The sequence below is a fragment of the Chanodichthys erythropterus genome, chromosome 12 (assembly GCF_024489055.1).
Source record: "Chanodichthys erythropterus isolate Z2021 chromosome 12, ASM2448905v1, whole genome shotgun sequence".
Classification (NCBI taxonomy): Eukaryota; Metazoa; Chordata; class Actinopteri; order Cypriniformes; family Xenocyprididae; genus Chanodichthys; species Chanodichthys erythropterus.
Genome location: NC_090232.1, coordinates 46682465 through 46697522, shown reverse-complemented (window position 1 = coordinate 46697522; position 15058 = coordinate 46682465). Strand labels below are relative to the sequence as shown.

The 15058-nt window shown below is 39.3% G+C and overlaps 1 protein-coding gene across 1 annotated transcript; it reads left to right on the top strand.

Annotated features, from left to right (window-relative positions):
- Positions 1-1946: 1946 nt before the first annotated feature.
- Positions 1947-14914, top strand: samd1b (sterile alpha motif domain containing 1b). The gene is made up of 7 exons (XM_067403115.1): positions 1947-3029; positions 4262-4532; positions 9049-9131; positions 11357-11417; positions 11761-11857; positions 12118-12238; positions 12325-14914. Exons 1-7 carry the CDS (start codon positions 2010-2012, stop codon positions 12472-12474), a joined length of 1803 nt encoding a protein of 600 aa, XP_067259216.1. The 5' UTR covers positions 1947-2009; the 3' UTR covers positions 12475-14914.
- Positions 14915-15058: the final 144 nt, after the last annotated feature.

Genomic DNA, 15058 nt, shown 5'->3' with positions numbered 1-15058 from the left:
AATGTGTGTCCATAGAGAGATAGAAAGAGATGTTAGTCCATGTATTACTTAAAGCTCATATTTTAACGTACATCGCACATTCCGAGGTTTAATATTTTCTGATATTGACTGTCGTCAAAAAAATGACGCTGTATAACAAACTGTGACTCATTGGCGCCATCTTGCATCCACTTAGCGACTATATTGTGTTGCCAGGACGATTGTTTTGTACATTGTAATGGATTATAAAGTAACAAGCTGGATGTACATTATCCCTTACATCATAGGACTTTAATTTCAAACAAAACAGATGTTAGAAAGATCATATTATTTTGTCTATATAATACAACTAAGATAAAAAATAGGATTTGAATATGAGATTTTTTTTTTTTTTTATGACTCGAGACTCGACTTGGACTCCAGATGAAAGACTCATTAACATCTCTGCAACATTGCATTGTTAGAATCCATAAAAATTTTACCAGCCATGTGGTGGCGGCTGACACTATTTTATACACTTGCCTATTTTTTACCTATTTTTAATCGCATCTGGTGCCTTGTGAGTGTTAATTTTAGGCCCTGCTGGAATTTTAAGTCCTTAACTCAATCTGCTTGCAATCACATCATTCTCTATAGGGCACAGCTGTATCAGTAGCCAATGAGCTCACTGCTCAACCTTCAAATACTTGGTCAGTGTTTGCTTTAACTGCAGCGAGCTTTCAGAAACCCTCCACCTTCCCCAGCTCCACCTGTATCAGCCTTATTTTTCAGGTAAAAGCCGGTGTGGCCGTTTGTAAATTGAATGTGTCTCTACAAAACAGCTTGTTATGCTGCTTGATATTTCAAACTGGTATTTCTTACCATATTATTTTAATGTCTTAATTATAAACACGCTGGTTTATAGCGCAAACAGTTGTACAGTTTACTGCATTTTGATATTCTTCTCGTTATTTCCCTATAGCGGCTAATAAATCGGAAGTCTCGCACATTCACAGAAAATACCTTGAGAAAATGAAAAGGTGGATAGATCTGCTGCAGGTAATTAATGTGTGTTATATTGTCCAGCAGCAGCATGTCATGGCAGAACTGTGTGTATAGAGGGATACTGCACCATTTTTCATGAAGACTGAGAGATGAGTTGAGGAGACTATTTCACACCCACTGCTCCAGAACCTCCAAAACAAGTATATTAAGTGTGGTCATCCATCATATTCAAGATGAAACACTTTTGAATTTGTTTAGCATGTTTGCATTATAAAGTGCACCTGGTCATGTATTAGTTGTGTAATTAGCATTGCAAAACTCCCCAAAGATAAGAAATGAAAAGATTGAGAAGATGTATGCCCATACATTAAAGATCCAACAACCTGTTTAACTGTTGGGTGGAAGGCAACTGTATGAATTTTTAAATATGCAATATAATTCATGTTAGGTAAATACAATTCTAAAGGTCAGCTCTTCAATTCCTTCATGCATGCTTTCACTAATGAATACAATGCAAATTATAGACCAGATGTATAGTTAACACATTCTGCAATTAAATTTAGGACTTTAATTAGACTTTTAGCCCTTTTTATGTTTATCAGTTTTGGCTACCACTTGTTTTTTCATAATATTTTTGTTGCAATATATCTGTAAACAGCTGTCAGTGACGTGAAACCAGCGAGCCATCTGTCATCTAACCTTTAAATACTGATGCGTTTAAATTAATAGAGATCACATATGAAAAAAAAAAAAAAAAAAATCAGTTGGATTAGGTGTAATGGACTGCAGCGCGAGCGTGAACAAACGCCCGTTGACGAGGTGCGCAAAACGTGAATCTCTGCAATACCACCTTAAATGAGCGCCTCGCATCGGCGCAGAGCGCAGCGCATGATTCTCTTCGCAGTTAGTCCACCTTAAGCGCACATAGTGGGTAAACGCAGGCGTACAGCGAGGCTTCCGCTTCATTCCCAGCCGGGCTCGCAGCGGATCACTTCGGAGACAAGAGAGAGGCGCTCGGCCAAAGCCAACAGAACCAGTGCTGCAACATGTCGGAGCCGAAATACCGAGAATGGATCCTGGAGACCATCGACTCCCTGCGCTCGAGAAAAGCCCGACCGGACCTGGAAAGGATCTGCCGAATGGTCCGAAGAAGACACGGGTCAGACCCGGACAAAACCAGGGCTGAACTAGAAAAACTGATCCAGGAGCAAACTGTGCTGAAAGTTAGCTACAAGGGGTCGATTTCCTACAGGAACGCTGCTAAAGTGCAAAGAAAATGCAGAAAGAGGACGGAGCAAACCACCGACAGCGGCGGCGAGTCTGCGCGTGAACAAACCAAACACGCCAGTTTCAATAACAACGGCGACAGCGCGCTCAGTCTCACGGACCAAGAAGAGTGCGAGGATAGGGAGCCCGAGGAAAGTGGGGTGAACCTGTGTCCTCCTGACCCCCTGCCTCAAACCTCGCCCTCCAATCTCGAGAAGGAGGAAAAGATTTTACCACAGCCTAGCGGAAACAGTTTTGTTAGTTGTGGCGCAACGGTCTGCTCCGCCGGGAGCGTGAAAGCAAGTGCATCGAAAGACAAGAGATTAGTCACCGAGGCGGGGGGACGCGATGCTTCAAGTGCGAGAGACGCTCGCCACGAGGGCAGCGAGGATGACGGGAAAGAGCAGAAAACTTGCAGGAACAAGCTCCCCGCGTCACCCAAACTCAAGGGCTCTGGGGCGCCGGAGTCTCCGGACGAGAGCAGCGCTGATTTGGGCGATAGGCTGGTTGATGCGGTCCGAAGTCTGTCCGAGAGACATCGGGGCTCCGCCGCAACACGGGGCCACGCACCACCGGGACTCAAAGAGATACTCGGCTACCTCAGCACACAGAGCGGGATGCCCGGGGAGAAGCTGACCCGCAACCGCGTCAAAGTGGTGCTGGAGCGCGAGATCGAGAGGGGTCGTCTCCGCAGGACCCGCCTCGGCCACATCACTCTCCACGCGAGGGGGATGGTGGCGGCCAAGCCGTCCGCGCGACTCCTGAAGAGCGCACTGCAGGACAGACATCTCGCGAAAAAGGTAACTTAATATTTCCAACACGTCCTGCGCAGCGCGCAGCGTTACACCCCGTTGTCGTATAAATAAATGATCGCGCTTTGAAGGGAAAAAAGCGAAAGGAAAAAAAAAAAAAAAAAGAAGCGCAGCCCCGCACCATCTGATTTCCGCTCTTTTCTCACGTACAAGTGTGCGCCAGAACATCCAAACTGTGTGTTTTTCCTGCTTGTTGTGTGCGACAAATAAACGCCGAGAGTAGCGACACATCAGTTGTGTGTTTCACTTCAGCGTCTCGGCACAAAAGGTGCGGACTCGCGCTCGGCAGCGCCCGCCTGCCTGCTCTCGTGCGTGCGTGCGTGCGAGACACCGTCGCTTCTCTTGTTCTAGTAGACACTCATTACACAAAAGCGCGCTCGTCGGTGCTGAAACATTGATGTCTGCGCGGACATTAGTGCATTTCACAGACAGGGCCAATGATTGTGTTAAAGTTGTGCTGGATATTTTTCACTAGGCGGTGTCTGTTAAGTTAGACGCGCACGGAAAATGTAAAAGGGAGGGGGGGGGGGGACCCGAGGCTCGCGTCTGTTTTCTCGGGCGAGCCGTCGCTCAGTGCGATACTTCGGTCATGCGAGGTAAAAGCAGATGCGATGGCGGAAATTCGCTGCATGACGAGCCAGAGTGGAGCGCGCCCTGTGCTCGCTGCTTAAGCCTCTTAGTTCCGTTCCGCGCGGCGCATCCAGTCAGTTTGAGCGATGTGCGTTTGCTTCTGTTTTTGCGCTGCGTTGATCAGATTTCTCAAGCCACTGTCCCGCTCACTTACAGAACACAGCCAAATTGATTATGAAACCCAGTGAGTTACTTAGTGCGCGGATAAATCGTTGTTATCTGATCAAGAAGAAGATCTAGGCTACAGCGGATGTTCGGCCAGTTTCAGATTTTGTAGTTGTAGGGGGAACACCGCGATTCGTAAAATCGTGCAGACGATGGAGGTCGCGCAGGAGGACACACGCACGGTCGTTTGGTTTGAGGGACGCGCGCCGCGCACACCGCTATTTGGCCTTTTTCCCGTAGTGGAGGCGTCGAGTTTTTTTCTTTCCCGTACAACTAATGTGATGCAAGGTACAGTCACGATTTGAATCCATTCCATTTACTGAGATACTTTTCAAATCACTCTAAAACAAAAGCGTTGAGTAATGCTTTATAATGACTGCTGTTGAGACTACATTAGAGATGGTGTGTCTCGATATGTTTGTCAGGAGGAGGTGAAGGAGGAAGAAAGGATGGAGGTGGAGGGCGAGGATAATGGCACGGAGGAAAACATAGCGGGCTCAGCGGAGGATGTTCCTGTGAGCGTCGGTGATGGAGGTCCTACAGGTGTCACAGCTTGCACTGATGACCCAACGTCACCTGACATGGAGGTCACCACTTCACCAGTGACATCTGAGGGGAAATCTCTGTCGTCTTCATCGCTGGAGTCGTCAAACCAATGCTCCTTACAGCAGGAAGTGGACGTGGGTGGAAGTGAAGGTACTTGTTTTGTGGTAGAAACCATTTTGTTAATGAGTGTTTTGTCTTGTTTTCCAGTAAAACATTGAAACATGCTTGAAATAGGATGTTTTTACATGGCTTGTTTTAAGTATTGACTTCAGAAAAGTTTGTAAGATTTGTGTGTAAACAAGATAAACTCTTTGCCAGTGGTGTTAACGGAAGAAACTGATGTCTCTGAAAACAAATATCTTACACCACGTAAGCAATTTTGCGTCTCAAGTACATTTATCTTGTTTTGAGGGTGAAGATATTTTGTTTAGATTTCTGTGCTAGAAAACAAGACCACAATATTGATTCAAATGGATTTTTTTTACAGTCTATAAATCAGATTCAAGAGTTTTCAAGGAGGAGGACATTCAGTTTCTCAGTTACTCAAGTTCAAGAGGAGTTTGGTTGATTTGTCTGCACACAATCTCCTTTTGTTTTTACTTAAAGGGATAGCTCATCAAAAAATGAAAATTTGATGTTTATCTGCATTCAAGATGTAGGTGACTTTGTTTCTTCAGTAGAACACAAATGATGATTTTTAACTCCAGCAGTTGCGGTCTGTCAGTCATATAATGCGTGTCAATGGGAACTTCGTCTATAAGAGTAAATAAAACTTGCATAGACAAATTCAAATTTGAATCGTGACGACACATTGATGTGTTTTAGAGGTAAAAAATGATATAAATACTGCTCGGTTTCTCGCACAAACCGATCGTTTCGTGTCTTAGGACATCAATGTGTCGACACGAGCCGCAGGGTTTAATTTGAATTTGTCAGTGCAAGTTTTATTTACTCTTATAGACGAAGTTCCCACTGACACGCATTATATGACTCATTATATGACTCACATTAAAAATGATAATTTGTGTTCTACTGAAGAAACAAAGTCACCTACATCTTGGATGCGCTGGGGGTAAGCAGATAAACATCAAATTTTCATTTTTGGGTGAACTATCCCTTTAAACGAAACTGAATATCATTAAATGAAACTCGAAGAAAAGTACCAGAATTTGTGACCACGATTTCTAATGTTACACAGCAATCTGTAAATATTCACCCATTCAAGGTTTAAGAACAGGCTCCTATTCAATTCAAGAGTTAGAATTTGAATTAAATTGGCCACACCCCACAGGAACTTAAATCGGATTGACAGGAAGTGGAATTTATTGATGCACAGTCCGGCTCAGAATAAATTGTTGACCTACCTTACAAAAGGTAAATTATAAAAGTATTTTTTTTTGCTCATGGACTGGCTTTTAATAAATTCAGACAATATCTTATCCACATGGGAAAGTATTCTGGAACTTGAAAATTGCCAGATATACCTGTGAGCGAGTCATTAAAAGGGAATGGAGGATGAAAGTAGCATTATGAGGACTTTTTGGAGATGCTGTGTCTAGAGGCTGTATGGATCTAAGGGTTTGTTCACAGAGAAGCACTTAAATCAGATTTGTTCTTCACATTGATTGTCCACACTGTTGTTTCACAAGTAATGAAAACAGATTAGTTTGTTTGTATAATCAGTATCTGTTGTATCTACATCTGTTGCCACAAGTGTTGGGGAAAGTTCATTTTAAAAGTACAATATTGCGTTATTCCCTAAAAAAAGTACTAAAAGTTACATAGTTACTTTTTATGGTACTTTATACTTTTTACTTTAAGTAATGCTTTACATTTTTGCGTTACTTTTCTCATCTAGGCTGGGCTTGCTGGTTTGTTTTTTGGCCTTTTCACACCAAAAGTGCAAATTCAAAGGGAAATGCATATTTATGCCTGTACAGTAGAGGGCGCAGCTCAAACAAACCTTTCAGCTGTGCTGCCATTCTGGATCGCAGAAGATTACGACACTGGAGAAGAAATACAGCGAAAAATGAAAAAAATATTTTAATCTAAACTAGGCCTGGGCGATATATCGCATGCAATTGTCACGCGCAGTTTATCAGTAAAGCCGGTTCCCTGATTACCGCTAAATCACCATCACCTGCTTTCAAATGGAGCGGCATTTAATAGACAGAGCCGTAGATCACTGACAAGCCACGCAATATCGCGTTCATTATCACAGATGAATCGCCTTCGATAATGAATGCGATATTGCGTGGCTTGTCAGTAAACTACGGCTCTGTCTATTAAATGCCGCTCCATTTGAAAGCAGGTGATGGTGATTTAGCGGTAATCAGGGAATCGGCTTTACTGACGAAATGCGCGTGACAATCTCATGCGATATATCGCCCAGCCCTAATCTAAACACATTTTTGCTTATTAGTACGGTTAAATTAGATCATCGAAGGTCAGCAGCAAAGAATTAATAAAGTGAAATTAAATGCATAAAGTATACTGTATAATTTAACATTTGATTATTGCAGGTTTGTGTAATATTCTGAGTTTGCATTTCACTGTTTTTATTCGTTTTGAGGAATACTGAATCTATTGCAAGTGAGATGAGTAAATGCCTGCTCACATCTAGGCCTAATTCACACACGTACATGGGTATTTTTATCAACTTTTTTAAATAAAATGGTTCGTTCCTGTCCTTGATTCTGATTGGTCAATAGCTGTGTTTTATTCACGATAAAACACGGCAATGACCGCTTCACCCAACGGTTCTGTGTATCACCACACAACACTCTTAGCAATGTAAACTGTCAGTAGCATCTTGTTACGTGTTCACAACAAGTCTTTTCAATGTACAAGTCTTCGCTACTGACTGACACACTCATGAAGAAAGTTGCATTGATACATATGTTTGGCTTTAATATTTGCATTGTGTGGTTACCGTTTTATAAAAGCAATAAGGTACTCGAGGCTAGTGCTGTATCGTGAATAAGTCACGGCTGAAGGGTTTGCAGGCACAACGCCCTTCAGCCGTGACTTATTCAAAATACAGCACAGCCTCTCATACTTTATTGCTTATGTATACATTTTTATAAAGATTTTCCTCCTTCGCTATGAAGTGCTGTCAAGAGCATGCCAAACCAACAGGTGGCGATATAACCCTAACCGTAAAGCCATGTTGGCCAATCAGAAGCCTGGAAAAAAAGGTTATTATCAGTTCCGTTCCGACATCACAACCCAAAATCTCCGGTTTCACTGTCTACATGACAACACTGTAGCATTTCTAAAAATCTTCACCTGGCAGTGAATGTTAGGTTTCAGTGACCAGATACTTTGTTTGCATGTGGACGAATGGCCATGGGTTTGAAAATACCCATGTGAACAGGGCCTTAGACTAGAACTACAATAACCATCATGTTCACACATGCTCTGCACTTACTTCTGGTTTCTCTCAACATGGGGACAGGAGAGTTGTCAGTCAATATATGGGAAAACAAAGTAACTTGAGTTACTTATTTGAAAAAGTAACTCAGATATTTTGATATAAATTTAAGGCGACACCCCAGGTGAATAGGGTAAAAAAAAAAAAGAACTAATAGATATCACCATACTTCCCCACCATAGGATTGCAGTTTTTTTTGTATTACAAGTTTTCTGAAATGTTATGTTAAAATATGTAAATGAGGCATTATCTAATTATATTGTGCTAATTTGCATACATTTCTAGAACAAAACCTGAATATTGGATGACGTCAGATTCAAAATACTTTTTTCAATTTTTTTGATATTAAAGTCAAAGGTTTTTACAGAGGGAATTTTGGATATCTATTTTTATCACTCCAAAAACCGGAAAATACTATCAACAGCCAGAAAAAAATAACTTTTCATAATTTTTGGTGTATGTAAGTTCTGCTGAAGTGGAGATTTCTGACTCCGAGCAGGAGAAAAAACTCTTTACGAGAAAACGGCCTTTAAAGATATTTACTGTAATTGAAATCTACAGACGCAAATAGATAAAGTGCTATAAAATATACACTTAAAAGTGTATTTTGGATATTTTCTTTACTCCCGTCCAAAAAAAAAACACTTTATGAAAAGCCAAAAAGTGCAAAATCTCAAAATTGACAGGTGCATGAAAAATAATAGTAATGCGTTACTTTACTAGTTGAAAAAGACAATGCCAGTCTAATCAAATCTGAAGTGAATATGACTTTTCCCAGATGACATTACAGTTGAAGATGCTGAATTGTTTCTAGCTGAAGGAAAGGTGTTCACTGTTGATGCTTAGGAAGTGCATGTGGAAGGTATTGTTGTATGCATTGGAGGTTTTAAGTTATGTTTTGGCTTTTTTATGGAATATTTTCGTTTGCTGCTCTATGTGGTAGCCAAGTAAACAAAAATAATTGTCCCACGGCTTCTAACACCAATTTCCCAAATGTTGCTTCTATCAGGTGCTGGAATTCAGTGCAAACTCTGCTTGTGTGTGTGTGTGTGTGATGTGAGATTTGTAGGTCTTTAGCGCAGTGCTGAAGGAATCTGTGAATGAATACAGACACGCGCTCCCCGCAGATGTGTGACAAATGTCTATATCTCATGTCTTTATCTCAGTTTGAAATCTTGTGTCATAACCAGAAATTATAGCATTAAAACCACTCTCTCTCTCACACCCTTTCAGAGCAAACAATGTCCGTTGAGCCTGAGGATGCTGGTACTGAGAAAAACACAGAAACACCTGATCAGCTACATCCCAGCATGGAGGTAATGACAGGCAGTTCAGTTTACTTAAAACCTTGAAGGTTTCAACATCTGAGCTTTTAACGTTCTCCTATCCCTGTTTAATGTGCAGAGATATGTAAGCCATTCGTAGGTTGACTTTATCCTGTAGAGTGTAAAGAGTGTGGTTCTGCTTGTCCTGACATGTCAATATATGTGTTTGGGAAAAACTGTTTGGAACCTTTTTTTTTTTTTTTTTTTTTGTCTGATTCTCTTTGGTGCTACTAGTACTACAGAGATTTATTGAAGCTTGTTTCCGCCATGAAATAAAAAAATACAAATGTAATTGTGACTTTTTACCTCACAATTCTTTCATTTTTTCAGAATTGCGTGATATAAAGTCAGAATTGTGGTATATAAATTCAGAATTGCAAGATAAAAAGTCAGAATTGCATGATATAAAGTCAGAATTGCATGATATAAAGTCAGAATTGCATGATATAAAGTCAGAATTGCATGATATAAAGTCAGAATTACATGATATAAAGTCAGAATTGCGAGTTATAAAGTCAGAATTGCAAGTCAGAATTATGAGTTATAAAGTCAGAATTATGAGTTTTAAAGTCAGAATTGAGTTATAAAGTCAGGATTATGATTTATAAAGTCAGAATTATGAGTTATAGTCAGAATTGCGAGTTATAAAGTCAGAATTGCATGATATAAAGTCTGATTTATGAGTTATAAAGTCAGAATTGTGAGTTATAAAGTCAGAATTGCAAGTTTTAAAGTCAGAATTGCATGATATAAAGTCAGAATTGCATGATATAAAGTCAGAATTATGAGTTATAAAGTCAGAATTGCAAGTTTTAAAGTCAGAATTGCATGATATAAAGTCAGAATTGCATGATATAAAGTCTGATTTATGAGTTATAAAGTCAGAATTATGAGTTATAGTCAGAATTATGAGTTATAAAGTCAGAATTGCAAGTTTTAAAGTCAGAATTGCATGATATAAAGTCAAAATTATGAGTTATAAAGTCAGAATTGCAAGTTTTAAAGTCAGAATTGCATGATATAAAGTCAAAATTATGAGTTATAAAGTCAGATTTGTGAGATTTTAAAGTCAGAATTGTGAGTTATAAAGTCAGAATTGTGAGTTATAAAGTCAGAATTATGAGTTATAAAGTCAGAATTGCAAGTTTTAAAGTCAGAATTGCATGATATAAAGTCAGAATTATGAGTTATAAAGTCAGAATTATGATTTATAAAGTCAGAATTATGATTTATAAAGTCAGAATTATGAGTTATAGTCAGAATTGTGAGTTATAAAGTCAGAATTATGATTTATAAAGTCAGAATTGTGAGTTATAAAGTCAGAATTGCGAGTTATAAAGTCAGAATTGCATGATACAAAGTCAGAATTATGAGTTATAAAGTCAGATTTGTGAGATTTAAAGTCAGAATTGTGAGTTATAAAGTCAGAATTATGAGTTATAAAGTCAGAATTGCAAGTTTTAAAGTCAGAATTGCATGATATAAAGTCAGAATTATAAGTTATAAAGTCAGATTTGTGAGATTTTAAAGTCAGAATTGTGAGTTATAAAGTCAGAATTGTGAGTTATAAAGTCAGAATTGTGAGTTATAAAGTCAGAATTGCGAGTTATAAAGTCAGAATTGCATGATACAAAGTCAGAATTATGAGTTATAAAGTCAGAATTATGAGTTATAAAGTCAGATTTGTGAGATTTAAAGTCAGAATTGTGAGTTATAAAGTCAGAATTGAGTTATAAAGTCAGAATTATGAGTTATAAAGTCAGAATTGCATGATATAAAGTCAGAATTATGAGATATATAGTCAGAATTGTGAGATTTAAAGTCAGAATTGAGTTATAAAGTCAGAATTATGAGATATAAAGTCAGAATTGCGTGTTATAATGTGCAACTGTGAGGGGAAAAAAGACGGTCATTTTCAATTCTGACTATATATCTCACAATTCTGACTTTATAACTCAATTCTCAGAAATAAAGTCAGAATTGTGAGGTATAAATTTGCAAATGCGAGAGAAAAAAAGTCAGAATTGTGAGCTAAAAAGTTGCATTTACCTTTTTTTCTTCTTTTTTTTCTCCATTTAGTGGCGGAAACAAGCTTTTATAGAGATTACATTCTCCACTTTTAAAATCCTTTCATTCTGCTGTCTGTCATTTCCCCTTTTCCTATTGTTTAATATAGTCTTATGGAGTAAATCACTTTCTCCCTCTTTCACATTTAGGATCAGGTGAATGTGATGTCAGAGACTGTAAAGGCTCCATCATCAATGCCTATAAGAAACTGTAAGTTGTTAGAACAAGTTTTGGTGTTTTTCTCATTGAGTGCATTCATATCTCTGTGTGTCCTGTATTTCGTGTGTGTGTTAATATCTTTGTGCCAGTCAATGTCACTCTGCATGTCTGAGTGTTTATGGATATAGCTGTGTTTATTATGCTATTCTGTTTTGTTTTTTTAATATAGTTGTGTGTTCTGTGTTTCAATGTTGTGTGTAATACTTTCGTTTTCATACAGTTTTGTTATTTTTTATGTCGTGCATTTTGTTTTTATATTTGTTTTATATTTATATGATTTTGTGTGTATTTCTGTTTTATATAGCTGTGTGTGTGTGTGTTGTCTGCCCATCAGATCAAGGCTTTAAGCTGGAAGTGGGAGTGTCGTCATGTCTGCTGACCCCCTCTGCCTCACCGGGAGCCGCTGAAGAACGAGGGATGAATGAAGGAATGTGAGTATCATACAAAAAACAGACTGAAGAAAGAGCATAGAGAAAAGGCTTTGTTTGGGGTAAAAAAAAAAAAGAAGAAGAGTCTCTGTAAAATACCAACTGACCTTCTAACAGAATCACTAGAAGTGAATCATAATGAAAGAAACACAAACTGTCTGAAGAAGATTCAGGGTTGACACTGAGTCATGATATTCAATTTTCTTCAGCATACATTTCTTTATATGAATACATATCCGTACGTATTTTCTGTGCTGTCTCAGAGGTGGCTTTGTGAAGTCGGAGACAAGTGGCATGAGCCCGGTGGACTGGACTGTAGCAGACGTGGCTAGCTACTTCACCGCGGCGGGGTTTCCGGAGCAGGCGCTCGCCTTCAGGACACAGGTACGCTTAACTCCACTACATTAACCTTGAAACGTTAAGTAGGCATACGTCTCTAGACTTAAAGACTGAATCTGTGCCCCTGACAGGAGATCGACGGGAAGTCCCTCCTTCTAATGCAGAGGAATGATGTGCTGACAGGCCTGTCAATCAGACTTGGTCCCGCCCTAAAGATCTATGAAAGACACGTGAAGGTTCTGCAGAGGACCCATTTCCAAGATGACGAAGCTTTCTGCTAATACAGACACACACACACACTTGTGTTTGTATATATATTAAGCGATTGCACATGATAAAGTAACTCGCATGCACATTACCATACAATATTTCCTAGTCCCAGAACCAACATGTTCTTAAAAACTTCCTGAACAGAAACATTCCTTGCTCTCGTCACACACATAGTCGCACATACAAATGTATATATTTTTTTCAAACGGCTAAACGGAAAAAAAAACATGGCAAGATTTTGGGACAAAGAAGACTGAAAAGAGATTCTTTTTTTTAAGAAATGTCACTGTTTGTTTTTGTCAAGACTTGTGGATCTGTGCAATTAATGCAGCTTTGATGGATACCACTGTTTGTATTGTGACATTTGACCCTGAATTCATTTCATCAAGTGGATTTTTTTCTGCAGAACTTCTTCAGTCCAGAAGAGGGCAGAACATCTTTTTTTAAAGACCTCATTGGTTTCAATATTGCCCAAGGCTGGATGGTTTCCACAGTGCACAGTAACTTTTTTTGTTAAAAATGTCCTCCAGTGTTTAAAAAACTGTCTGGTTACAGTTTGAGAGAAGTACATTCTGATTGGATATTTGTTCTTGTAACTCGTCTTTTGCAATGACACTGAAAATGTCTTCCTTCAGTGATGGACTGCATTCTTTTTTCCTGTTCCTCCCAGTGTTCTCGCGTCTTGCATCATTATTTCCGCAACGTAAGACTTTATGCAGACCTCCTGCACACAATCAAGTGGGCTCATCTCACAGAGGATTTCCCTTTAAAGCCTGCAAGTGACTTTGACTCCTTTAATCTCGGATTTGCCAGCCATATCATTGTGGCCCCACACATGGAATATCACCATTGATGACGGAGCTTAACTTTTGTAAATATCATTCCATTTTTGAGGTGAAGTCCAAGTTGCGAAGCAATGAAGATATTCCTTCACCAGCAGTTGTAGAATGTGTCTGAATTCCTCAGAGAGCCCTGAAGCCATGCAGCTGTTGAACGTCATGGTTTGTTAAATATATATATTTCAGCTCATCAGATATCGCTATTGTTGAATATTATGAATAAATGTGTAAAACAATCAAATAACAATGGAAGGGTCCATTTAAAGGAGACTTAATGCCCCTTTCACAAGCTGTAATATAAGTCTCTGGTGTCTCCAGAATGTGTGTGTCAAGTTTCAGCTCAAAATCCCCCACAGATCATTTATTATAGCTTGTCAAATTTGCCCCTATTTGGGTGTGAGCAGAAACACGTAATTTTTGTGTGTGTCCCTTTAAATGCAAATGAGCTGCTGCTCCAGGGTGGAGCTTAACAGCTTGTGCTTCGGTTGCTCAACAACAACAAAGCTGGAGAATCTCACGCAGTCAAAATGAGTAACGCTGTTCAGCCTTACATTGTTCAAACCAGAGTCGACACTGATGGAGAGACTCAGGAAGAAGTTACAACTTTTAGAATGAAACTGGACGTGTAAAACAATCAAATAACAATGGAAGGGACTTGGATGTGGAAATGGGACTAACATGTTGGTTTACCTGCTCTTTAGCTCCAGTGACTATTGTGTTCTTAAATTGCACATACAGATGGATTGATCACACTTGTAAATGGAACTGTTACTGATTCTTTCACTCAAGGCAGGTTCATTTCCATTGTGAAGAAACCCTGAAGGAGTTTGCTCTGTGCAATAGGTCAGTCTGATTTCAGATTACAGAAACCTTTGTTTCGCCTGACAATTGTAGCACCTCAAATTCCTCAAACTGTCAATTTATTTATTTATTTGTATGTTTGTTTATAAAATATCTTCGTTTTGACGACGTTTACAACTCCTTGTCTAAAATGCACAGAGGTTCTTAGGTTGATTTACGGTCTAATGTTGACCACTTGTAACATAAAAGCTGGAACTCACGCCTCCATGACGAACCTCTTTTCTAGTCTGACTTATTAACCAAGAAGAATGTCAACAAACCTTTAGTAAGGTACTTATAGAAATGCCACATAACACAAAGGAGGGAACTCATTTTAGATGTTACGAGAAGCTACAACCGTTGAGATGTAATATTCAAGGGTTTGCCAGCAGAGGGTGGCATCGATGCCAGAATGTTCAGTCTGGGAACCAATTGTAAATGTCATCAGGGTTATTATGTATTATGTGTACCGTCAGCCATAAGTTACAACACAAGCGACCAGCGTCCGCCTTGATGAATGTAGATGCTGTGATAGTGACTAATGCATTGTCCAATCTTTGTGCAAATCATTGAATATCCAAGTGTTTCTTCATTGTGCTCTTTCCAACGTTAACACTTTAATGTTCAGTTCATTTTGAGGAACTTCAGCTTTAGGCTAATCGAACTGAACAGCAATTATGTCTTGTCTTCTCGCTGCTTCTGTTTATCTCTGTTGTTTTGTAATGAAAATAAAACTGAAAGCTTTTTGATTACTTTCATTAAAAATGACATTCCATATGACTGAATCGAAGTTTATGAATCTTGTGTGTGTATGTTTGTTCGATGAAGGAGAGGAATGTCTGGAATGAGCTGGGTGGAAAACACGATGCCCCGGCGGGAAAAAAACAGGGCGAACGCATTCGAAAACAAAGGAATC

What these genes read in the sequence shown, in the direction of transcription:
- samd1b (XM_067403115.1), top strand. Translation starts at nt 2,010, where the DNA reads ATGTCGGAGCCGAAATACCGAGAATGGATCCTGGAGACCATCGACTCC. An exon ending in CGAGGGATGAATGAAGGAAT is followed by an intron (nt 11,858 to 12,117) that starts GTGAGTATCATA and finishes GTGCTGTCTCAG; the next exon opens with AGGTGGCTTTGTGAAGTCGG. An exon ending in CGCTCGCCTTCAGGACACAG is followed by an intron (nt 12,239 to 12,324) that starts GTACGCTTAACT and finishes TGCCCCTGACAG; the next exon opens with GAGATCGACGGGAAGTCCCT.